The sequence below is a fragment of the Eucalyptus grandis genome, chromosome 3 (assembly GCF_016545825.1).
Source record: "Eucalyptus grandis isolate ANBG69807.140 chromosome 3, ASM1654582v1, whole genome shotgun sequence".
Lineage (NCBI taxonomy): Eukaryota > Viridiplantae > Streptophyta > Magnoliopsida > Myrtales > Myrtaceae > Eucalyptus > Eucalyptus grandis.
In genome coordinates this window covers 55355169-55379815 of record NC_052614.1, presented here as the reverse complement: position 1 = coordinate 55379815, position 24647 = coordinate 55355169, and the positions used below count along the sequence as shown (strand labels likewise).

Sequence of the window (24647 nt, the reverse complement as noted above, 5' to 3'; positions counted from 1 at the left end):
CCAAATTGAGGTCCAATTTTGATGTAGAAAAATCCCAAGAAATTTTCTATAAATCTTCGACACACACAGGCTCAACCCGAAAGTCAAATTTCCCATTAATTTAGCCAATATGAACTTCTGCCAAATTTCCGTGACGTCCGAACCCAATTTCCTTAAAATTTCCCGAATCTCCGAAAAATCGTCTGAGACTGAGTCGATACTCCTTAAATTTATTGTGACATGACCAAAACTTCAATTTCTGAAATCAGACTCAAATTGGCGATTAATTTTCATTCGGCGCGTGTTTTTAGCGTGACCTAGACTATCGAGTAATTTTCAGAACTTTTTAAGGCAAATGACCCGTGGTCGATTTTCTTCGAGCCAATATGAACCCACTTGACTCAATGGTGACTCTTGATTGTCGTGCAAATCTCGAGGATTCAATTACGGACACAGGGTACCAAAACAATAAGAAAATCAGTCTAGTGTCGACCGACGAGAATTTTCTAATTTAGTGGTGTCGCCCACGATTAGTCACATATCTCTATCGATCCAATCTATCTCTGATTTCAAATCGATTTTTAACTATACCGTAGTGACCTCTAAAGATGGACACGGTCAAAAAGCCGATTCCTGATCGAGTTCTCAAGTCTATTGCCTTAAAATTCCTTAATCATTTCCTCAGATAATCGAGTTATCTCGAAAGTGATCGATTCTGAGAATAACCCTATAGACGCGTTAATGAAATGCCCGATTTATTCAGTAGAATATAGGGTTGAAGAATCTGGATGTCACAACTCTTCCCTTCTTATAAAAATTTCGTCCTCGAAATTTAAACCTTACAAGACTTGATCAAAAAGGTGAGGGTACAATTCTCTGATTAACTCCTCAGTCTCCCATGTCGCTCCTTCTGTACCATGGTGTTGCCAGACCACTTTGACCAACGGGATGGTCTTTGTACGCCAAACTTGCTCTTTGCGATCGATAATCTAGACCGGTCTTTCGACGTATGACACATGGTCATCCACGTCTAATTCCTCGAAATTGAGCACGTGGGTCAAGTCAGGCTCGTACTTCCTTAACATCAACACGTGAAAGACGTCATGCACTTGCGCCAATCTTGGCGGCAACGCAAGACGATACGCTAAGGTTCCGATTCTCTCAAGAATCTCAAACGGACCTACGTACCTCGGACTCAGTTTGCCTTTCTTACCAAAGCGCGAAGTTCCCATCATTGGTGATACTTTTAGAAAAACGTGATCACCAACTTGGAATTCTAGCAATCTCCGACGCTTGTCTGCATAACTTTTCTGTCTGCTCTGCGCTGTTTTCAATCTGTTTCTGATCACTGCCACGGCATCTACTGATTGTTGAACCAACTCTGGGCCTGTTATCTTTTTTTCCCCAACTTCATCCCAACACATTGGTGTTCTGCATGCTCTGACATACAACGCTTCGAATGGGGCCATCTGAATACTCTGTTGATAACTGTTGTTGTAGGCGAATTCTACCAAATGAAGCTGATCTTCCCAACTTCCCTTGAAGTCTATTACACAAGCTCTCAACATGTCTTCGAGGGTCTGAATTGTCCTCTCGGACTGGCCATCCGTCTGAGGATGATATGCTGTATTGTACTGAAGTTTTGTACCAAGAGCACTCTGCAAGCTCTTCCAAAAAGCGGCTATAAACCTCGGGTCTCGATCTGATGTTATCGTAACTGGCACTCCATGCATTCAAACCACCCGACGCACGTATAGGTCTGCGTGCCTATCTAGACTGAGGTCTTTTCGAACTGCAATGAAGTGAGCCGACTTTGTTAGTCTATCGACTACTACCCAGATCGAATCATTCCCTCTCTGACTTCTTGGTAGTCCAGTCACGAAGTCCATCGTGATATGCTCACATTTCCATTCTGGGATCGCGAGAGGTTGCAGAAGTCCTCCTGGCTTGCAATGCTGAGCTTTTACTTGTTGACATGCCAAACACTTGGCCACATGTTTGGCGATATCCGCCTTCATACCTGACCACCAATAGTGTTGACGCAGATTATGATACATCTTAGTGCTTCCAGGATGAATGCTGTAACTGCTACGATGTGCTTCAAATAAGATTTCTTCTCTAAGCTCTACATCATCAGGTACAACCAATCGTCCTTGGAATCTTAGTGTCCCATCATCAGCAATTTGAAAATCAGCCTTTCTTTTCTCTGCGTCCTCCTGAAGAATTCTCTGCACATCTGGGTCTGTCGGTTGGAGTTGTTTAATTTTGACTTGGACATCCGGTTCAATTCTGAGGGCGGCCATAAAACTTGAAAGGCGGCCTACCTCAAATTTGAATACCGAATCTCGAGCTCTCTCGATTAAGTTCCACTCCTTAATCAGTATACGAGCCACTGAAGACTTTCGACTCAGTGCATCGGCGACCTTGTTCGCCTTTCCCGGTGTCCACGGTCGTAGTCTTTCAGTAATTCCATCCATCGGCGCTGTCTCATGTTCAACTCCTTCTGAGAGAACAGATACTTGAGACTCTGATGGTCCGTGAAGATCTGAAATTTTTCCCCGCACAAGTAGTGCCTCCAAATCTTCAAGGCAAAGATAATCGCGGCGAGCTCTAAGTCATGCGTCGAATAGTTCAATTCATGAGGTCTCAACTAACGGGAGGCGTACACAACAACCCTACCATGTTGCATCAGCACGCAACCCAACCCCTTAAATGATGCATCACTATAGATTTCGAATCCTCCAGGACCTGATGGAATTGTTAGCACAGGTGCGGTAGTCAGCTTTTCCTTCAGCTCTTGAAAACTACGCTCGCACTTGTCTATCCATATGAACTTCTCGTTTTTCTTCGTGAGCTTAGTTAGAGGTGATGCTAACGCCGAGAAACCTTCTACAAACCGTCTGTAATACCCTACCAAATCCAGAAAAATTCTTATCTCTGTCACTGTAGTCGGTCTTGGCCACTTTATTACAGCTTCTATCTTGCTCGGGTCGACGGAGATTCCTTCTCCAGAAATCACATGACCTAAGAACGCAACACGAGTCAACCAAAACTCACATTTGCTAAACTTAGCATACAACCGATGCGTCCTTAAAGTTTGGAGTACTAATCTCGGGTGATTCTCATGCTCTTCATCACTCTCAATAGACCAAGATATCATCAATGAACACAATCACAAATTGATCTAAATATTCCTTAAATATTCTATTCATCATATCCATGAAGGCAAATGGAGCATTCATCAACCCGAATGGCATCACCGTAAACTCATGAGTGACCATACCGAGTACGAAATGCTGACTTAGGAATATCCTCTTTCTTAATTCTCAACTGATGATATCCCGTCCTCAAATCAATCTTCGAGAACATTGATGCTCCTTGCAACTGATCAAACAAATCATCAATCCTTGGGAGTGGATACTTATTCTTAATGGTCACTTGGTTGAGTTGTCTATAATCGATGCACAAACGCAATGAACCATCTTTCTTCTTTACAAACAAAACTGGCGCTTCCCAAGGTGATGCGCTAGGACGAATAAATCATTTGTCTAATAATTCTGCATCGGCTTTGTCCCCCGTGGCATCCTGAAATTCGACCCGTTTCGATAAAGTGAAATGGGCCTTTCACAACGGCGTTCTAACTTATTGGGTGAAGCCGTTTTCACGTTTGATCGATTTTTAACCACGAAATTGAACTCGATTTCGGGAATCGAATTTAAGCGCCATAATTCTTATTTTTAGGATCCTGTCTCAAATTTATTGACGGGTCCGAAATTTCAATAAAGAAATTATCCATTAAATAAGGAATATGCATTTCCTTTCTTTTTCCTCTCTCTCTCCCTCTCTTTCTTTTCTTTCTTTTCTCTCTTTTCTTTCTCTCTCCTCTCCTCCCCTCGGTGCCGGTCAACCCTTTGAGACTTTCAATTCTTTCAATTCTTTTGATGCGATTTAGATAAATTGAAAGACATCAATGCCATTCTGTACGGTGCTTTTTGAGATCGGCTTGGCTTGTCCCGTGCTAGTTCAATCACAAATTCAATCTCTCTTTCTAGCGGTAGACCTTTTCTATCCCATCGGCAATTCCTTTGGAAAGACATCTGGAAATTCTTGAACTACCGGAATGTCTTCCACTTTCAAGTCCTCAACTATCGTATTCCACGACTTCCACTTTCAGTTCCTCAACCGTGTAACCTTGACAACCCTCGTCTAACAAACGAGTTGCCTCTGGTGACGAGATTAAGGAAACCGTGGGTCCTCCTCGATTCCCAACAAACTCGAAGCTTTCACCCTCTATTGGGTCAAATTGAATCACTTTACGATAACAGTCCATTTTAGCTTTTTGCTTGGTGAGCCAGTCCATGCCAATTATTAAATCAAAGTCATACATGGCTAGGACTAAAAGATCTATTTTCCCCTCTCGCTCACCAATCACTAACTTGCACCCCGAACAACCCAAAGCAGTAATAACTTTATCTTTCAAGGGTGTAGATATGCACATTGCCGACTCCAATAATATAGGACTAACTCCTGTAGAGTAGGAATAGAGTAGGACTGACCAAAAAAAAAAAAAACATATTGTTCAGCAATAAATGAGTAAGTTGCTCCCGGATCAAACAAAGCATAAGCAGGTTGGTCGTTGAGCGAAACCATACATGTTATCACGTTAGGCGCAGCTTCTGCTTGACCTTGTGTGATTGCATACACAGTGCCTTGAGCTGGAGGTCTCTGCTGTCCTCCTTGCGGCACATTCTGAGGGGCATACCCTCTTATTTGTCCTCTCGGTGGTGGCAGTGGCAATTGAGGTTGTCCTCGCTGCTTCTTTGGACAATACCTTGCGATGTGGCCTTGTTGGCCGCACTCGAAACAGGCTCCTGTCCTGGCTGGGCAAGAAGCTGTCCCGTGTCGCCTTCCACAAAAGTGACATATACCCGTGTTATTGGACATCTATCTATTGAATCCGCTCCTCTTGAAGGGTGAGGCATGGGATCTACCTCTGGGCATGGGTCTTTTTCCTTGACAAATATTCTCTCGATGAGAGTTAAATCTCGACCCAGATGAGGCTACTCAGTCATTTTGATCTCTCTCGATCATCTGAGCCCTCTCATAAAGGTCATTATAAGTCCTCAGGTTTAGGGAAATCAATGTACTTCTTAAGTCTGGCTTGAATCCTTCTCTGAACCTCCTCGCTCGGTTTACTGGATTCGCAATTAATTCAGGAGCATACTGCGAAAGTTCAGCGAACTTCGCCTCATATTGATTGACGGTTAGGGAACCCTGACGAGGACGTTGAAATTCTGACATCTTCACCTCTCTGGCAGTTTCTGAGAAATATTTGACATTAAAAGCTTATAGAAAGGTGTTCCACTTTGGAACAACGCCTTCTGGGAATATGGTTCCTCGAGTTGTCTTCCACCAAGTATCTGCAACTCCATCCAGTTGGTACGTTGCAAGTAGTACCTTTTTTGTCTCATTGCACATTAGCAATGCAAAAGCTTTCTCCAATTTCTGGATCCATGAAGTAGCAGCTTCAGGGTCTCCGGTCCCGATAAACTGAGGCGGATTCAGCCTTAGGAATTGTTCTACCAACTGATGAATTGGTCTGTTCCCGACCACTATTCCGGGTAGACCTTCAGCTTGAGCTGCGGCAGGTGCAGTGACAGGTGCGGCAGCAAGTACAACGGCAGCTACGGCAGCAATAGCAGCATTGGCAGCAGCAGCGGCGGCGGCTCCAACAGCGGCAGTAAAGGCGGCAGTTTGATCTCAGGCCTGTTGCCCCATCATCTCCCGCATAACATCTAGAGCTTGGTTGATTTCGACCGTTGCTTGCTCACCCGGGGTTGCTACCCCCGCACCAACAGGAGGTGGTGCTACTCTAGCATTTATAACAAGTGGAACCATTCCACTCGCGCTAGCCTGTGCTAGCGCTCGACCACGGCCTCCTCGGAAACTGCCTCTTAACGGCGCTCTTCCCCGAGTCACGGCCCTACTAGCCCTCTTTGCAGGAGTCCTCGGCTCCCGATCGCTCATAGTGTCACTTTAAAGAACGACACTTGCTTCCCAATTCAACACCGAATTAGAAACGAGCGATCCAAACAACAAACAATTTTAGCACTCAACTAACACAAACATGCACCAGCATGAATTTAAAGGTCTTTCCTACTAACTATCCCATGGTCAACATCCTTATCACTCCAATCTTAAACTTCACTCGATACCACAAAAGGGGATGTCACGCCCGATCCTCGGGGATGCGCCCATCCTTTGCTTTGGTCGATTTTAAAGTGCGATATCCCGTGGATTAATTATCGCCGACCCTTTCTTTTTATTACGCATGCGGAAGCAATTAAAATCCCCAGAAAATAAAACAATGGGATAGAAAAGCAGGCCATATTTTTTTTTTTATTGAAATTCACAACCACACTTTCATTAACAGCACAACTCATAGTATATTTACAATACTATCCACAACATACTTGTCTCACACCTATCTACACTAAGATAGGGTTTACAAAAGGGATGGGATCTTAATCCACATCCGGGTTATACTCAAGATCCCTCGTTCTACCATCTTCTTCTTGAAAAGTCTTTCTTCCCTTCAGGTTCCTCTTCCTCAGCTTCTCCTCAGGGTCCTGAAATGGTTATTCAATAACCAATGAGACCACGTCTCGCCGAGTCCTACCCCTAAGACTCGATTAGTAAACTAATACGCCATACGGTTGCCTAAGCACAACACAAGTCAGAAGACTTACCTTGGCCTCAGTTCCAACCTGCAATTCAAGGTTAAACACATATATTCAAACAATTCACGACATCCGATCAAGCACTGGTCAATCGAATAAGTCGATTACATGTTAGTCAGACCCTCTCTAGGTCATTCCCACTCATACCACGATTTCCCAGTGGTGTACTCATTCACCAAATCACATGTGTTTCTCGGGCGTCGTTTTCGCCAATGACATACCGATCACCGACACCGTGCGTTCTTTAAGGCGCCGTTTTCACCAATGATATCCTCGATCACCGAACCACGTGTCCTTTCTAGGGTGCCGTTTTCGCTAAGGTGACATCGGCAATAGACAACATCGTGAGTTCTTTAAGGTGTCATTTTCACCAGTGATATTTCCTTAATCACCGAATCACGTTTGACTATAAGTCTTTTTACGTGCGTTCTTTAAGGCGCCGTTTTCACTAGTGATACTTCCAATCACCGAACCACGTATGTCCAATAATATCATACCCGATTGGTCTCAATCAATAATGTTCTCAGTTAACTCTCACCATTCTCCCTGCTATATAGCCCATCAATGTACTGGCGCTATATATCCATGCTCGGCCATTACCAATCAAATACTCAATAACAAACAATTTGGGACAATTCCTCAAATTTCACAATTTAAATCAATTCCATAAAACGTGAAGCTCAATAAATAAATGGGCTACACCACGATAATCGACACGGAATTCGGTCATCGGCCATCCCGGTTGAATTTCCGGAAAAATAATTAATTAAATAATTAATTTCAAAAAAATAAATATTAAAAAAATCCAATTTAGGCCCATATTGCCTTATTGGAGCCCGAAACGGGTCAAGAAAAATCCCGAGATGCATTCAATAAATAACCGAACCTTTCTACTTGCTAATAACTATGTCTAACCACCTAACATGCATCATTAAGTCACTAAATTAATTGTTCTAACCTAATCTAACCACATAATTGCACTTAATTAAATCTAACCAACCCTAAGCATAATTAGCAAACTAATAAAGCATTAGTGAGTAAAACTCACTTGGAAAAAGCGGAGATCGGGATACCGCGACGGCGGCGAAAACGGGCTCGCGATGACACCGGCGGGCTTGGGCCGAGCCTTAAGCTTGGCCCCAACAAATCTCAGCCCAGCTGGCGTGAGTGGCCGACCAAGGTGGATGCAGCGCCGCTCGGATGCAGCAAGGTGGTCTTCTTCGCTGAAGATTGACCGGAGATGAGGATGAACGAATGCGTGGCAGCCTGCAGGGATCTCGGTGGAGAAGAAGTTGACTGGAGGAGCAGCTTCGGTAAGTCTTCAACGCTGCTGGAGAAGACACGAAGTAGTGGAACTGCACGCGGTCAACAATCTTGCTGAGACTGACCAAAATCTCGGTGGATTGGTCTTCGGTGCAGCTGGCGGACGAAGGAAAATTTTCGAAGGAAGCAGCTTGGTCTTCTTCGATTCTTTGTTGGAGGTGTCGCATGCAAGAAAAAGATGAAAAGGGGAGAGAAGCAGCTCACGGCAGCAAGATGGAGAGGATGAGGAAGAGGTGGGGGCCCTTTGGCATGATATTTTACAAAATATCTCCCACAAACCATTCTTAGCCATGTATAATTTACTTGGCTCACAATGGACCTCTCATGCACTCTTCTAGAAGCCAAAATGGTCCAAATGTTGTGGCTAGGTGGGGGTACACGAATTTGGGGGAGATGGCTTAAATTGCACAACCATTCTCTCTTGATTCCATCTCAATTTGATTCTCACAAATTCAATTGATCATTCATTGATCATCTCTGCATTTTTCCTCATTCAAGAATCCACCAAAAATCCAAATTGATACCAATGTTGCATACCCCCATCTTAAGATTTGATTTTAACTAAGTTCGAACTAAATTTCAATTCCAATCTCTCCAAATTGAGGTCCAATTTTGATGTAGAAAAATCCCAAGAAATTTTCTATAAATCTCCGACACACACAGGCTCAACCCGAAAGTCAAATTTCCCATTAATTTAGCAAATCTGAACTTCTGCCAAATTTCCGCGACGTCCGAACCCAATTTCCTTAAAATTTCCCGAATCTCCGAAAAATCTTCTGAGACTGAGTCGATACTCCTAAAATTTATTGTGACATGGCCAAAACTTCAATTTCTGAAATCGGACTCGAATTGGCGGTTAATTTTCATTCGGCGCGTTTTTAGCATGACCTAGACTATCGGGTAGTTTTCAGAACTTTTTAAGGCAAATGACCCGTGGTCGATTTTCTTCGAGCCACTATGAACCCACTCGACTCAATGGCGACTCTTGATTGTCGTGAAAATCTCAAGGATTCAATTACGAACACAAGGTACCAAAACATTAAGAAAATCAGTCTAGTGTCGGCCGACGAGAATTTTCTAATTTAGTGGTGTCACCCACGATTAGTCACATATCTCTATCGATCTAATCTATCTCTGATTTCAAATCGATTTTTAACTGTGCCGTAGTAACCTCTAAAGATGGACACGGTTAAGAAGCCGATTCCTGATCGAGTTCTCAAGTCTATTGCCTTAAAATTCCTTAATCATTTCCTCAGATAATCTAGTTATCTCGAGAGTGATCGGTTCTGAGAATAACCCTATAGACGCGTTAATGAAATGCCCGATTTATTCAGTAGAAGACAGGGTTGAAGAATCTGGATGTCACAATGAACATACCTACTAACACCTAGGTCCACTCAAACTTTTCCATCCTTATTGTCATAATTCAATTCGATCAAAAGACCAACTCCTACTGCTCCTTTAGATCCTCCTAGATCCTCCTCAATTCTTTATTACATAACATTAGCAGCCACTTCTCATTGTAAAAAACAAGAAATGCAAAAACGGTTCTCGATCATTACCTAGTTGCATTAAAAATCTTCACCCTCTTGCAAATTTTATAATGTAATAACAATCCAATCACATGATCTTTGCAATGTCAAATTGCATGGACCCTCATATCTCTACGGATAAATGCTCCATGTTCATGTGTATCCTCCATGCCCAAAGCTATTCCTATAAGCCAAAGGAGAGCAATAAAGTACAATGATTTTCATAACAAGATACTCCATGTCACGTGACCACACGAGCCAAGAAGTTATGCTTTATGCAATTAGCCCCTAATTTACTCAAACCAAAATTGGATTTGGAGACTTCGTGTGACATCCCGATTTTCCAATTCTATTTTCAATAAATTGAGACGGGCATTTCGTTGGCACGCATATAGTTCTTTTCCTTGAGTCGGCCACTCATGTGAAAGCTAGTCTATCGGGTGAAGTCATTAAGAAATTATAATGCATCGGACTCGAGAATTTGGCCAGGAAGCGACCTTTCGACCGAGCTAATCTGCAAGGGTTATTACGGCACAAATAAAAATCGATTAGAGACCGGAGATAGGTCAACTCGACAGAGGCATGTGATCGAGTGTGGGTGATTCCACCTGATCGCATAATCCTTGTCGATCGACACTGGGCTGACTTTTCCATCGATTGGGTACCCTGTGTTCGTATTTGAAACCTTGAGATTACCCCGACAATCGAAAGTCGCCAATGTTTCAAAGATGTACATTGTGGCTTAAGATAATCAACCACAGGTCAGATGCATAAAAATTTCTAAAGACTACTCGGTAGGTTAGGCCGCGCTAGTATCGTGCCAAAGTGAAATTAACCGTGAAATTGAGATCGAATTCAGAAATTGGAAGTCTGGGTATGTCATAAATCATTTTAGGATCATTGACTAATCTTCAGAAGATTTTTTCATGCAAGCCGAGTTTTTCGGAAAAATAATCAAGGTATGGCTATTTTGGCTCGAGAAATTAGTAGGCCGCCTTTGGTCTTGCTTTTGGGACTTAAGTTGGTTCTATAGACAAGTGAAGATGTGAATTGAAGTGTGGTGACATTGAATTAATTTTATGGGCTTTAATTTAATTCAATTAGAAGAGAATCGAGTGAAATTGAAGAAGTTATTGTACAAAGAATTGGACCCCGGCGGAAATTGCAAGTGAACCCATTGGAATAAGGTTGTGGGAGATGGTGGAGTATGACATCATCAAGTGATGTCATGGTGGGCCATTTGTTGAATTAAAGAAAAGGAAAAAGAAAAGAAAAGGGCCCCCTCCTTCTCTCTCCTTCTCTCTCCTTCCTCTCTCCCTTCCGTTGGTTTTCTCTATCTTCTTTGGGCGAAAGACCAGAAAATTTGCAGAGGAAGAAGCTGAAGCAGTCCCTCGCCGTCCGCTTCCTTCGCCGCTCGTCGCTCGCCGCCAGTGCCGCCGTTGTCACCACCGTTCGCGCGCGCAACCGCGCGTCCGCTCACCGTCGCCCTCTCCTCCATCGTGGGTTCTTGCTCGAAGACCCATCAGATCTGAGCTTGTCGAAGAAGCCGCAGCCATGGCCGTCGCTCGTCGCCCGTTCGCCGGGCTCGCCCACGCCGTCCGCCGTGCTCGCCCGCGCTTGGCCGACGCCCAGCCGTCTCCGTGGCCTCTGCTCGTGCGTCCCGGGGGGCTGTTCGGCCAACTCAGGCCGCGATTCAGTCACCTCCGGCCACCATGAGTCCCGCCGGAGCCGCCGCCTCACCTGCCAAGCTGCAGCCCTGCCAAGCTGCAGCCGCTGCTTCTCCGCCGTTCCTCTGCCCATTCTGGCGCCGGATCCGCCTCCTCCAGCCCTAAATCAGTGGCTGCAAAAATGGGTATGGCAGCACCTATTTGGCCAGTTTTGGCCGTCTTCCCGAGCTCGGATGCTCGGCCCACTTTGAGGAAAGTCGATCATCGCGTCGTCCTTGTCATTTTGGTTCGCTCGGCTCGCTAATCCAGTGAGTTTAACTCACTAAACCTTGATTAGAGGGTTAATGATGCTTTATGGGTGCTTAGTTTATGTTAAGTGTTATTAGGTGGTTAGTTTAATTTATTTGAGTGTAGATTATATTAAGGTGTTTGATTAACTTAAATTGTGTTCAATTTAAGGTTAAGTGAGTGGTTATATTAATATAAACTGTGATGTGACATAAAGGAATTTACTTTTGATTTATTTAAATATTTCGAAATTGTTTAATAATTTAATAATATTATATTATTCGAAATTATTAAAATATTATTATTTAATTATTTTCGGAATAAATTTAATTAATTATTAAATTCCGAAAATTTTGTCGGGACCCTAAATTCTCAAAATTTCGTGCCGGTCATCTTTGTGTAGTCAATTTTTGAAATTGATGATTGGATATTATAAATTGAGTGTGGATTGTGAAAAGTATGGATTTTATTTAGAAAATCCCAAGTGTCGAGTTTGGCATTGAAATTAGATTGTTAATGGTTAATATCGTAATTGGATTATATGAGTGAAATGTAAAGTATCCAGGGATCGGTATCGAATTGTCGTGTGCTAGTTGAAAGACTCGGGTCGCAGTAGTGGCGGAACCGACTGGACCTTTATTCTTCTAGAAATGCCGTCAATAGAATGACGTGGCTTGGTCACAGTAGTAGCGGGATCGACTGGACCTTTATTCTTCTAGAAATGCCGTCGATAGAATGACGTGGCTTGGTCGCAGTAGTGGCGGGACCGACTGGACATTTATTCTTCTAGAAATGCCGTTGATAGAATGACGTGGCTTGGTTGCAATAGTGGCGGGACCGACCGGACCTTTATTCTTCTAGAAATGCCATTGATAGAATGACGTGGCTTGGTCACAGTAGTGGCGGGACCGACTGGACCTTTATTCTTCTAGAAATGCCGTAATGTTAATAGATAGCCGACCTGCGAGTAGGCTATGCCCTTGTGTGGCAGTGAATAATAATTTGAATACGTGATAAGTGCGATCGTGATTTATATGAAAGTGATGGCGTTCCAATTGTTTGAATTATTATTATTACTTGAGATTGTGTAACACAAATTGTGCTAACCTGTAGGAAGGGATTGAGGCGAGGTAAGTTATCTGTGTGATTGTGGTTAGGCCACCCGGGTGTATTTTCTTTCTAATAGGGGTTTAGGGGGTTGAACTTGCTGAGACATTGTCTCATCCCAGTTGTGGGATTAAAATTTCAGGTTCCCGGTGGACAGAGCGGCTAGATAGCTTTGGTTGACCTTAAGGAGTTGCAGAGGTGAATTCATAAGGATTGGAGAACATGTCCGACTTGTAGGTCGTAGAACAGTTCCTTTTAAGAGCCGGTCTTTTGTAGACTTTTGGCCGTAGGTTTCGTCTGTAATTACGTTGAATAATGAAAGTGTTATGTTGTGGTTTTGCTTCCTGCTTTTCTATCCCATATTTCATTGTCGGGGTTTTATAATACGTTCCGCTTGCGCATTAATAAATGAATGGGGTCGGTGACACTACCTGGGAATATCGCATTTGATCGACTGCAATGGGATGTTGGCGCGTGCAAGGTTTGGGGCGTGACATCCCCGTTTAAGTGGTATCAGAGCATGGTCTATGTATGGAGTGATAAGGTGCGATGAGTCATATGATAGTTAGTAGGAAAGGCTTTTAATATGCTAATGCATGTGGGTGATAACTGTTTGGTAGTGTATTTGTGTGGTCACTCGAATTCTAATGAGATATTGGAATCAGAAAACAGGCGTCTATAAAGAGCCTGTAGGATGAGTGACCAGGAGTGGAGAACTCCTTGGTAAAGGTCGATAGGACCTGTATCTCAGGGTAGGACGCTGACAAGAGTTGGTACTCGAGGTATAGCGCAGGTTTAGACCAGCGTGAGTGTGAGAGTACCGCCGCAAGTCGTACCTAAGAGTGTAGCAGCACCGAGCGATCCTAGGTTTGATGGGATCGTTCAGGCGCTAGTGTTCCTTGGAAGCTCGTTGGGTCAGTAAGCTCAGGACCGAGCCGCCGCTGTTACCATTGTTTCTACCGCTACTAGTGTTGTGACCGTTGTTGTTGCCGCGCCTGTTGAGGCCCAATCTGGAGTTGTGATCAAGGATCAAGCCGTTGTATCTGAGTCAAAGGTTTAGTTTAGAAAGAGATGGAAATCGATTGGGGAGAAAGGCCGATGTTAGAAGAAAGGTACCCTGTTTCACACAACCAGGAAGAGTAGAGTTGGAAAGTCAGTGTTCAACTCGATCGATGTGTGTCGTGTCTGTAAGAAAAGAAAGGGATCTGTTCCGTGCTGTAAGAGAGAAAGGATTTGTTACAAGGGTTGCCAGTATAGTCATCTGATCAAAGATTTTCCGTATAGACGGATGGAATCACATTTTTTCTGTCACCGCCGTTGATAAGACAAATCAGAGGAAGCATGCTTCAGGATGTTCAGTGGAGTACTTGGAATAGACCCCAGTGCAAGGAAGGGTGCATGATGTCACTTGATGGGAGGTAGAGGACTCACCGATTGTGTGTCAAGTTTGTGGAAATGAGGCGTGAGTCAGCCCAGTGTTAGAGTAAAAAGGGGAACATGTTTTGAATGTGGCCAGCATGGCCATTGGGTTAGGAATTGTTTGTGTAAGTCCAGGAGAGCATAAGTACCGTTATTGCAGATAGAACGCCACTAGGATGGCTGAAAGAGCATGAATGGGTCGACCAAGCATCGACCAAGGGAAAAATGTTTTTGAGATGTTTTATCAGAGTAGCGCCACAGGATTTTGAGTGAAGGTTGTGGAGTTTCCGTTGCTGTAATGAAGTAATAGGAAGATGAGTCTCTGACTATAGTTGTGCCTGATGAGTTTGCTTATGTATGACTTGGAAGTCATTTATGAAAAGGTTTGGCTCGAGGAGCTTTCTGCTGTTATGAATCGTGGCAGAGATATAATTCAGTTTGTTCGGTCGGCGTATGAAAGTTTTGAATTACTGAGAGTCGAAAAGGAACTTCAGTCCTTGTTATTCGTCATTGAAGATGACCTGGTTCTGGTTGTTGGTTACCGAATCTGCATGGCAACTGTAATAGATGCGTCAGTTGAGGAGCCGGATATGAGAAACTTAACCGTGGTGCGGAAGTTTTCTGAAGTGTTTCATGAAGATTTGCCAAGTCTGCTTTCAGAAAGAGAAATAAAGTGTGTGATTAAATTAGCACCCGGAACAGAGCCAGTCCCTAAGACTCCTTATCGGATGGTGTTACCCGAGTTAAAAGAAATGAAGGTGCAGATGCGGGAATTGTGGGATAGGAGATTCATACGTTCTTGAGAATGTTCGTCTGTCTCACATATTGGTCTCACCTCTAGCCATTAATTTGCGTCCATTTAAATGATTATCATGCATGGACATTCCCTTCTATCAAAATGGAAGAGCGATCTTCAGTTAGCTGACTAAATTTTCAAACTTTTGCTGCTAACTTAGCTAACTCATTTTGTGTTCTGCTTTAGCTTCTCTATTCAGATGTGCTAGTAAAATTATCCAGGTTTCAACTACGTAGAACATCTATGGCATCTAACCCATTAATCAGATTATGTCCCTTTTATCTTGGCCAGTAAAGTTGTGTTTCCTTGATGGCTGTTTAATCGTCGCATGTAGAATGTTTTCCCCGGCTAGGGTGTGTTTGTTCTGCATCTGATTATGATAGATTATTTCTCATGTTGACGTTCATTCTGACCATTATAGCAACGATTTCAGCCTTGGCTTGGAGAAGGCCTTCGACGATCACATGAGCCGTTCCATAGGCCTCGATCAGGCATCTTTTTCTTCTTGATGTCTTCAGCCGATAGCCCGGTCGAACTGCTCTATGATCGTACTAAATGCTGATGAGGTCAACGAGATTACATTGGAATGCATTTGCTTACATTAGGCTGAGCCATAAGCGTGGCTCCGCTTTGTAGAGATCGAAACATTCTTCTAACAATGGCACGAGATCATTGAACTGATGGTGGATGTCGTGTTTTGAGAGCACTTGATTTCCCTTTTTTGGTTGGCCCATAAAGGATTGGTTGGTTGAGTGCATCATTCACGTGCAGCATCCCCGACATTCGAATCACTTCACCTCCCACAACTTTGGAAGCCAAGGCATGCTTGCCACTCTATACCTATTACACTTTTACCATTTAGTTTTAAATTTTTTAATTGTGCTAATTGAGTCATATTTTGCTAATTGTGTTTATCTGACTAATTTCAATTTGAAATCATTGACATGGATGTTGAGCATATGATATTGTGTGGTTGATGCTAAACGTGGTCATTTTTAACAAATTTATTCAAAACTAATTTTTTGATTAGAAAAAACCTCAAATTGTGTAAATTTATGTTAAATTTATTCTCCATTAATTTCCATAAAGAAAAATCACAACCCAGCACATATATGACAAATACGAGGTAAAATCCTAAATTGGTGCAGCCGTCAACTGCTGTGTGTCATTCAATTTAGCAATTTGATAGTAATATTTAATGAAAATTAATAAATGGTAAATTCGTGCAGAGTGTATCAATTTGGGGATTTGAAGTAAATACATCACAAGTGTATGAATTTGAAGTTTTTTGTAGTAATAACCCATATTATAAAGATATTCTTAAAAGATAACAAGGGTGGATGTGTAATTTTGAATTGTCAAAATGCTAATTTCCCATTCTCGTGGCTCATCCTCTCAGCTCTCGCTCAGTCACGCTCACAACTCACTTCTTCGGTCTCCCGCGGGTCACGCATGGCCTCCCTCATTCCCTCTCCCCCATCTCCTGTTCGGCCCGTTACGGCCCAACGGGCCGCGGCAACCCAATTGACAGCCACGGATCATATGAATGTAACCGAATTACCCAAACTCCTCTCCCGTCAGCCACGGTACGGTTGAAAAAGAGCAAGCCCGCAGCCCAGCCGGTCTCTGTTTCTTTGAGGCATAAACACAAACATGTTGAGGCCACTCTGCACAAGACTCTCTCTCAGGCCGACCTGCCATGGCCGCCTCCTCTTCATGCTCAATCCGGGAGTACGCAAATTCCAACATATTCCTCTCCGGCATCCTGCTCTTGGGTTCTTCAATGGGCTCATTTTTATTTTTTTTCTTTTGGTGGCTTTGACAGTGGGACATGCACGGAAGGAACAAGACGGCCATGGAGCTAATCGCAAAGGGTTGGAGCACTCTCAAGGAGGTCGACCGAGTGATCGACTACGAGCTCAACGACCTCTGCCTCATTCCTCTCCTCCGGGTGAGCTCAGACTTTTGGGGATCATTCAGCTTGTTTGTTTCGATTTTTGTGAGATGAACGTGATTGGTTAGCGGAGAAATCTTGACCGCATTTCACAATCCCTTAGCAGCTATACCATGGCATGCGCAAAGATCAGAGGGGCACGATAAGATCACTTCAACACACTCGTGATTGAACATAGACCATTCAGATGAGATGGATCACCACATCAATTCAAAGTGACTACGGAACAGTCACATTGGAGCTCAAACGTGTAAACTATTAAATCTCTCCAACAAGAAAAACGCGCACCCAATGCAGCAACTCCTACGGAAAAGGAAATCCTCAGTAGTCGGTTCATACTCCATCGGAACTGCATCATCGTCGTCGTCGGAAAATGGCTGACCAGCAGCAAAAGCAAGTCTGCAAGCACAGTAGCTGGCCGTCAGACGCAAAAATTAAACCAACAGGAAGTTGGGTAGCAATGCACCAAACGGAAGGATAAAGCGAGATGTCTAATCAGAACTCGTGTTGTTGGGCAGCAATGCACCAAACGGAAGGATAAAACGAGATGTCTAATCAGAACTCGTGTTTTAAAGGCAATCCACCAAATTCTGGCTGCATTCGAAGTTTCAACATCTGCGCCAATGTGAATATATAAATAAGCAAATGAAATTTTAAACTCCAAGTCTACATTCTCATAAGCACTTGAGGAATCAGGATCCCATGGCAAGCAGCTAAGATGATATCTTAAATATCACATAAAATTCCAACGAATGGGAGAAAATAGAGAGATGAGCTCCGTACGGTTGCTGGGCAGCCAAGTGAATGTGCACTTCTGGACGAGCAGGAGACTCCACAAAGTGAAGGTTAGGGTCCTACAGTTCCAAAAAGAACCTGGCGTTACCTCGACGCAACAATCCGGGACGTCCGATCCTGCCCACCCTCCAAGGGTTTGCTTCCATGACTTGCTGTTTGTCGGCCGAAACAGACGATGACTTGCTGTTCGTCGGCCGAAACAGACGAACGACGGAGAAAAACCCCACTGACTTGCTGCTTATCGGCCGAAATAGACGAACGACGGAGAAAAACCTATCCGCTCCACCTCAGCTAATGGAATGGGCCCAGCGCGCCCGAATGATGGAGCGCCACGCCGAAACAGCATCGACCGTCCCAGACTCCAAGAGCTCGCGAACGGCGATCCACCGGCGACAATCGGCCGAAATAGACGAACCACGGAGAAAAACCCCCACTCACCATGATCAGTCCTCCGGGCGGCGGCGCGAGGTTTCGAAGGGACGCAGCGGAACGAACGCTAGCGAGCGAGATGGAGAGGGGGCTGAGACGCTGAGGACAGCTAGGATTTGTGGGGCACACAGAGGGATAGAGAGAGAGAGGGGAGCGTATTTTATACGAACTTCAAAGTGGCCTTAGCTCGACGCAACAATCTGAGCCGTCCGTTCCGTTTCCCATCGACGAATTAGACGGAGAAAGCGATCCCGCGGCCCGTCGTCGAAGGAACCTTTAAGGTGGGCCCCGGCGCGGCCCCGATCGCAGCCGTCGATGCGGCAAATGATGAAATCCCACCAATCACCGCTTTATCCAACCCTATACTCTCTCTCTCTCCCTATCTTTCTCACTCTAAAATATAACCATCGGTTCGAGGTAATCGCAAGCAACCCCCCCGGCCCACCAGCAGCGCCGCCATGATCCGCCTCTCCTCCGCCGCCATGATCCGCCTCTCCTCCGCCGCCACGATCCTCCTCGCCGGCGCCACGCTCCTCGTCCTCCTCTACGTCACCGCCGGCCGCAACGTCGCCGGGGTCGTCATCGGGCTGCCGTCCGACCCCTCGAGGTTGTTCCGCTCCGGCGACGATGACTCCGTCGGGACGAGGTGCGCGGTCCTGATCGCCGGATCCAAAGGTTACGGGAACTACCGTCACCAGGTGATTCTCCCGATTTGCTGCTCCGCACCTCGAATCCGACGACCTTTTCCCCTTTCCGTCGGTCTAATTTAATGAGTGTGATCGTGGATTTGACTCGATTCGGAGCTGAATCGCAGGTTCTGAATCGGTGTTGTTTTTCTGCGATTTTTGTATGATGTTGTGAGGAGTAATTTTGTAGGTAATATCTGTGAAGATGAAAAAGAATGAACTGAAAGCGCTCTACATAGTAGAACATTGAGATGTATAGGTTTGTACTACAAATAAATTGGAATTGACCCGAATTCTGAATCAACAATAGGATCTGGAATTTAAATCGGAAGCAAAACTGACGCGTTTACTGTTGTAATGATAACTTTTGCAAATCGAATAATGATTTGAATAGAAAGTCTTGTGGTCCGTATATCTTTGCCTGGACTGCCTCAGTTATTTTCACTTTCTCTCTGTGCTTCTTCTCATCTCATGGTATTTCTTTGGGCTGGCATATGCAGGTGAAAAAGAGGACAGCTAAGGACAACACTGCATACGGTTCCCATGTCATGCAATTTGGTGACATAGGTTTAAGTAAGGAAAATCTCTTCCTGTACATGGGCACAAACTCTCCTTTTGTGGATGACAACTGCCTAAGGCCTCCTCAGAAAGGTGTTGACCTTGACCAGCAGGATGCCAATCTGCTTTATTTCTGGCTTGAGGTTTCTCTCTCCCTTGTCACGAATTGCGTTTGCCATGCCCACTATTCTCGGCCTCGTCATGGTCATCTTCCTGGCAATACCCACCCTAATGCCGCCGGAGTTCGAGCTCAACTCGGGCTCTTCCAATGTTTGAGGCTGCACGCTTTAGATTTAAGTCATGGCACCACCGGATGCTAAATGTTTAAGGATAGATTCTTGAGGGTTTTGTCATGGTCAATTGCAACCTCTCTTAGATTGTTTCCCTAATGAGAATCACAAGATCAATCGAATGAAGAGTTACTTAAAGGGATTACTATATAGCATTTTGAAGAGGTCCGGCAAAAAATGGTTCTATCAAAGGATTTCTAATAATAAAAAATGGTTCTATCAATGGATTTCTGATAATTGAAGGTTCTTACATCTGCATATTACTTTACTGAAAGTGTTAGTAGAAGTAAAAGGACTTCCTTAACTAGAGAAATTACCTCTCTTCCTTTCAACTCATCTTCTTATTCTTCTTTCACTATATAAAGAATAAATTCGGTATTGTCAATTGCCCTGTGAGCCTTGTGTAACCAAATCTGATTTTGCGTCCGTCTTTGTTTCAGTTCTTTGAAGCTCCCGAAGGCTCTTCTAGGAAACTCGAAGCGCAGAAGCAATTTTTTGAGGCATTGTCTCATCGGATGCATATAGATCACAGTGTCAAACTAATTGGAAAGCTCTTGTTTGGAATTAAAAAGGGTCCAGAGGTGCTGAAAGCTGTTCGACCTGTGGGACAACCTTTTGTTGATGACTGGGCTTGCCTAAAAAGTCTGGTAATTACTCCCTCATGACCTCTGAACTAGAGGTGTCAAAATTATAAATTGCTCATATATGGGTCATTTGTGTTTGACAAAAAGTAGTTAAATGGGTTTACTAAATGGGTTTTAAATGGGTTTGGTTTTAAGTGGGTCGAGAGATTCTCTTTTCTCTTTAACTTACAAAAATATTTTTTATGAATACTGCAATTATAATTATTTTTTATTTTAATTTTTTTCTTTTTATTTTTTTCTTTCATGTTCTTTTCTTTTCTTTCTTCTTCTTTTTTTTTTTTTTTTATCTTCTTCTTCCGGTCGCCGGCACCCAAGCGAGCCTCAAGTTCGCCGTCGGGGCGAACTCAAGCTCGCCGGATTTGGTGAGGTGGAGGCCTTGTCGACTCCCGGTGAGGCTTGAACCTTGTCGATCTCGCGAGACTCGAACTCGCCGGGGTCGATCGCCGACATCCAACAAGGCTCAAGCCTCGCCAATCCGGCGAGACTCGAGCTCGCGGGCGTCAAGCAAGGCTCCGCCTCGCCGATCTGGCGAGCCTTAAGCTCACTAGCCTCGGGCGAGCTCGAGGCTTGCTTGTGGCCGGCTGCCAACCACAACGATGGCCGACGGCCAGCCAAAGAAGAAGAACTAAAAAGAAAAATATATATATATATATATTTTAAAAATAAAAATAAAAATCCGCATGCGCTACTACTGCCTCCCTTGTAGTCACCTCTGCCTCCTCTATTCCATTTCTAGTGCAATATCTGACGGTAGCAAATCCCATAATTAAAAAATTATTTTTAAAAAATAAAAAATAATTAAAATTTGATTTTTTTAAATAATTATTTTAAAAATTATAAAAATTATCCATTAAATTTGTGTTGTATAAAACTATTTTAGCAATATCATTTTTAAAAAATAATATATATATAATAAGTTTGGAAGTTTTTTAGTAATATAATTTTTAAAAAACATAAAAATAAGTTTTCTTAAATTTGGTTAAATATGAAAATATTTTATTAATATGGGTCGGGTTGGGTATGAGTCGGATCAAGTATGGGTCGAAAAATTTATATTAGGCTTAAATGGATTATAAATGGATTAATGGGTTAATTTGAATCGACCCATTAATGACCCGACCCAAACCTGACTTGACCCACCTGTTTGACACCTCTACTCTCAACCAACACATGTTTGATATATTTTTGTGATGCCGACATTTGCATTGACATTGTGAACCTTTTACTATGTCAGTTCGATTTGTTCTTTATATTATTGATCTTAAATCTTACACTTTGGGGGAATGGGATTTTTTGACACAACGATTGAGTATTCTTTGCCGTCTTGACTAGTGTGATGATGACAATGCTTAATGCAGGTGAGAACATTTGAGACTCATTGTGGATCACTCTCTGAATATGGGTTGAAGTACGTGCGCTCCTTTGCAAACATGTGCAATGCTGGAATCCAGACCGAGCAAATGACCGAGGTATCAGGCGAAGCTTGTGCTCGCAATCCATATGGTCCCTGGAGCTCTCTTAGCAGGGGATTCAGTGCATGAGTGAAGTGGGAATCATTCCGAACTAAGGATCCACTTGAGAATAAAAAAATAAAAAATTTGCTCCAAATAAAAATTTTACCAAACAAATTTATATTCCAAATCTATTCCCAAAAAAAAAAATACATAAATTGTTATTATTTGGCAAATTACTGGACACAAACTTGGATACAAAACTAATCACACCAGATTTTTTTTTTCTTTTACATGTCCCAGTCCTATCTTGCCATCCATGGTAAAGCGTAAAAACAAGAAGTCTACAAACTATTCAAGGTCGCAAAATGTGAGCCCCATCCTTCCCATCTCCAGATCTTGCGCTGTTTGGCGGCTAGGACCCGCTACTCGAGCCACATGCATACAAGCCATATTCACCTGTTGGTTCCCTGTAATTGCTGTTACTCGGCCCAGCTCCGGTCCCATCATCAAGGTCAGTAGCAGATTGATGCCCTTCGAGGACTCGAGCAATCTGCATAATTTTTCAAAAGCTGATTGTCAGAGTTCCTATTTCCAGATAACCTAACATATCTTTAGATCAACGGGACATGAGTCCTCGAACAAAAATAGCTGTCGCTAGTCATGGATGTAGCAAGTTAGCATCTATTAAAGAAGATTAAGCTCCGGCTACTGAAATATTACCAGACTCATTTTTGGTCGACACTGCACCGATTCACACACGCAAGCAGCAGCTCAGGCCATCATTCGAGCCATCTCAATGGGGTCATAATTGTTCCGCAGCCTAGAATCAACGAGAGTCTAAGTTTGCCACTCTGATAGGTCGGGTGAGATGAGGCCTCATCTGTAAATCATGACAATGTCTATTTCAGTATTGCGACTTCGACGAGTGAAAAACATCAAATTCCGAATCCCACAGTAAAGTAGCTTGGGCTACGATCGTGAACATGAGAATTGCCCAACTTACCGAATAAACCAGATTATCATCCAAAGAATTATGTCTTGAACCCACAGGTTTGCGACCAGTAATCAATTCCAAGAGCACGACCCCAAAGGAGAAAGTATCTAACTTTGGGGTCAGTTCCCCACTTGAGGCGTATTCTGGAGCAACATACCTGCAGGGAAGAACATAAACTGTGCTTCAACATGATTGAACTAGTCAAGCCATAAAGAGTACCTCCCAAGAAAAAGGAAAAACCATGAAAGTACCCAGAAAACTGTGATTCAACAAATAAAGCACGAGGTGAACTAGCAGGCAATGGCTTATTTTACAATCATTTGGAAACATCTAAAGACCGGTTAATAACCAGCTCACATCCCTGTCCTCCGAATCAAAATACAAATGCAGCAAATCTTTACCCAAAGGTGCCCACTGGCCTAGATTCACCCTCATTCAATTCAGAAGCCAATTTTGCAAGTCCGAAATCTGCAATCTGAGAAACAAGCATTCGGTATTCAGCAATCTACTTGCTCCGAGAGTTAAGCAACTGAGGTTGGAACTATCAACTTTCCATTCTTAAATTTATCAAATAAGTTTGTTTTTACCTTTGCCTCAAAATCTGAGTCAACAAGTATGTTTGCTGCCTTGATATCATGATGTATGATTGTCGGATGACCTGCAAAACGAAAGTTTCTCATATATACAAGAGCAAAGCTCTATGATTCACAGTTTTAAATTAACTATTAATCCAATAAAGATGAACGGCAAAACTACATCTGAAACTTACAATCCTCGTGAAGATATGCCAATCCTTTGGCAGAGCCAACAGCAACTCCCATTCTGGCCTCCCAAGCTAGGGTTGGCTGTCGACCTCCTGCAGTGATCACTTTCCATCAGCATCCTTTCCATGAAACACAAAAGGCGCCAAGTTCTCTGATTAGTGTTCCCTTTCTTTTTTTCACATAGCCCCAAATGCTAAATCAGACGCCAAAAAAAGACTAATAAAGAAAGAGGGGGCAACATAAAAGCTCGCAGCATGAATTGGTACTGAAAATGCGAACTAACCACGTAAGTGTGACTCCAAGGACCCGTTAGGCACATACTCATACACGAGGATGCGCTCGGACCCCTATGTGCAGTATCCAACCAAAGACACGACATGCTTGTGATGAACTCGGCTTATTTTTCCAACCTCATTCAGAAACTCACTCTCTCCCTGTCTGCTCCCCACGTCCAGTCGCTTCACTGCTACCTCTTCCCCGTTGGGAAGGACTCCGCGGTACACACACCCATAACCACCTCGTCCGAGTAGATTTCTCTCTGCGAAGTGGCTGGTGAACTCATGCACTTGTTCAAAAGTAAAATGGCACATGGGGGAACCGAGAGGAATGTTAGGGGATGCAGAGCGAAGCTGCATTCTCCGGTTCTTCCTATTTAGACAGTATTTCAGCACCACAACCAGCACCAGCGCCAGCACCAAAACCGCCGCCGCCACTGCTGCCATGTGCTTCGTCAATATGGTGGACCAAGACGAAGGAGAATTGGCCGAAGGGGACCCAGAAGAAGCTGGCGGCATAGGAGATGCCAGGGTGGTGGTGGTGGCAAGCAGCAGCGTTGTCGTGTTGGTGGCTGCCGTCGGCCATGGCCAGGAGCCTGGAAGTGGGGTTAACATTAATGTAGAAACTCAGACTGAGAGTGAGCGCCAGAGAGGAAATAGTGTAGGATTTAAGGAGTGCTCATAGGAATTATTAAATAGAGAAGGGAGGGAGGGAGGGAGGGAGGGAAAGGTTGGAATGGTTGGCGTTTGGGTCACGTGGTGACTTGGTGAAATTTAATTTGCTTGAATGCAGAATTCTCCCCATAATTCGGGTTCTGACGCATCGCGTGAAGATTAGGTTTTGTTCTCTAATCTTCTCTTTTAATCATCTTTTTTCCCTCCAATCTTCATTCAATCTTGACATAAGGATGTCACTCCCAAATAAAAGACAAAACAGCAGGCAACAAGCAAGC

At 43.6% G+C, this 24647-nt stretch overlaps 1 protein-coding gene, 1 long non-coding RNA gene and 1 pseudogene across 2 annotated transcripts; 1 reads left to right on the top strand and 2 right to left on the bottom strand.

The window, feature by feature from the left end:
- Positions 1-16953: 16953 nt before the first annotated feature.
- On the bottom strand, positions 16954-18335 carry LOC104437819. The gene is made up of 2 exons (XR_724469.3): positions 17589-18335; positions 16954-17204 (listed from the first exon to the last, which is right to left on the bottom strand). It is a non-coding gene; the product is annotated as an uncharacterized LOC104437819 (long non-coding RNA).
- A 61-nt stretch (positions 18336-18396) lies between these two features.
- On the top strand, positions 18397-22010 carry LOC104439968 (vacuolar-processing enzyme). Its single transcript, XM_018871236.2, has 4 exons — positions 18397-18727; positions 19216-19416; positions 20004-20210; positions 21566-22010. Exons 1-4 carry the CDS (start codon positions 18488-18490, stop codon positions 21746-21748), a joined length of 831 nt encoding a protein of 276 aa, XP_018726781.1. The 5' UTR covers positions 18397-18487; the 3' UTR covers positions 21749-22010.
- A 71-nt stretch (positions 22011-22081) lies between these two features.
- On the bottom strand, positions 22082-24366 carry LOC104430547 (annotated as a pseudogene).
- Between the last annotated feature and the right edge of the window lie 281 nt (positions 24367-24647).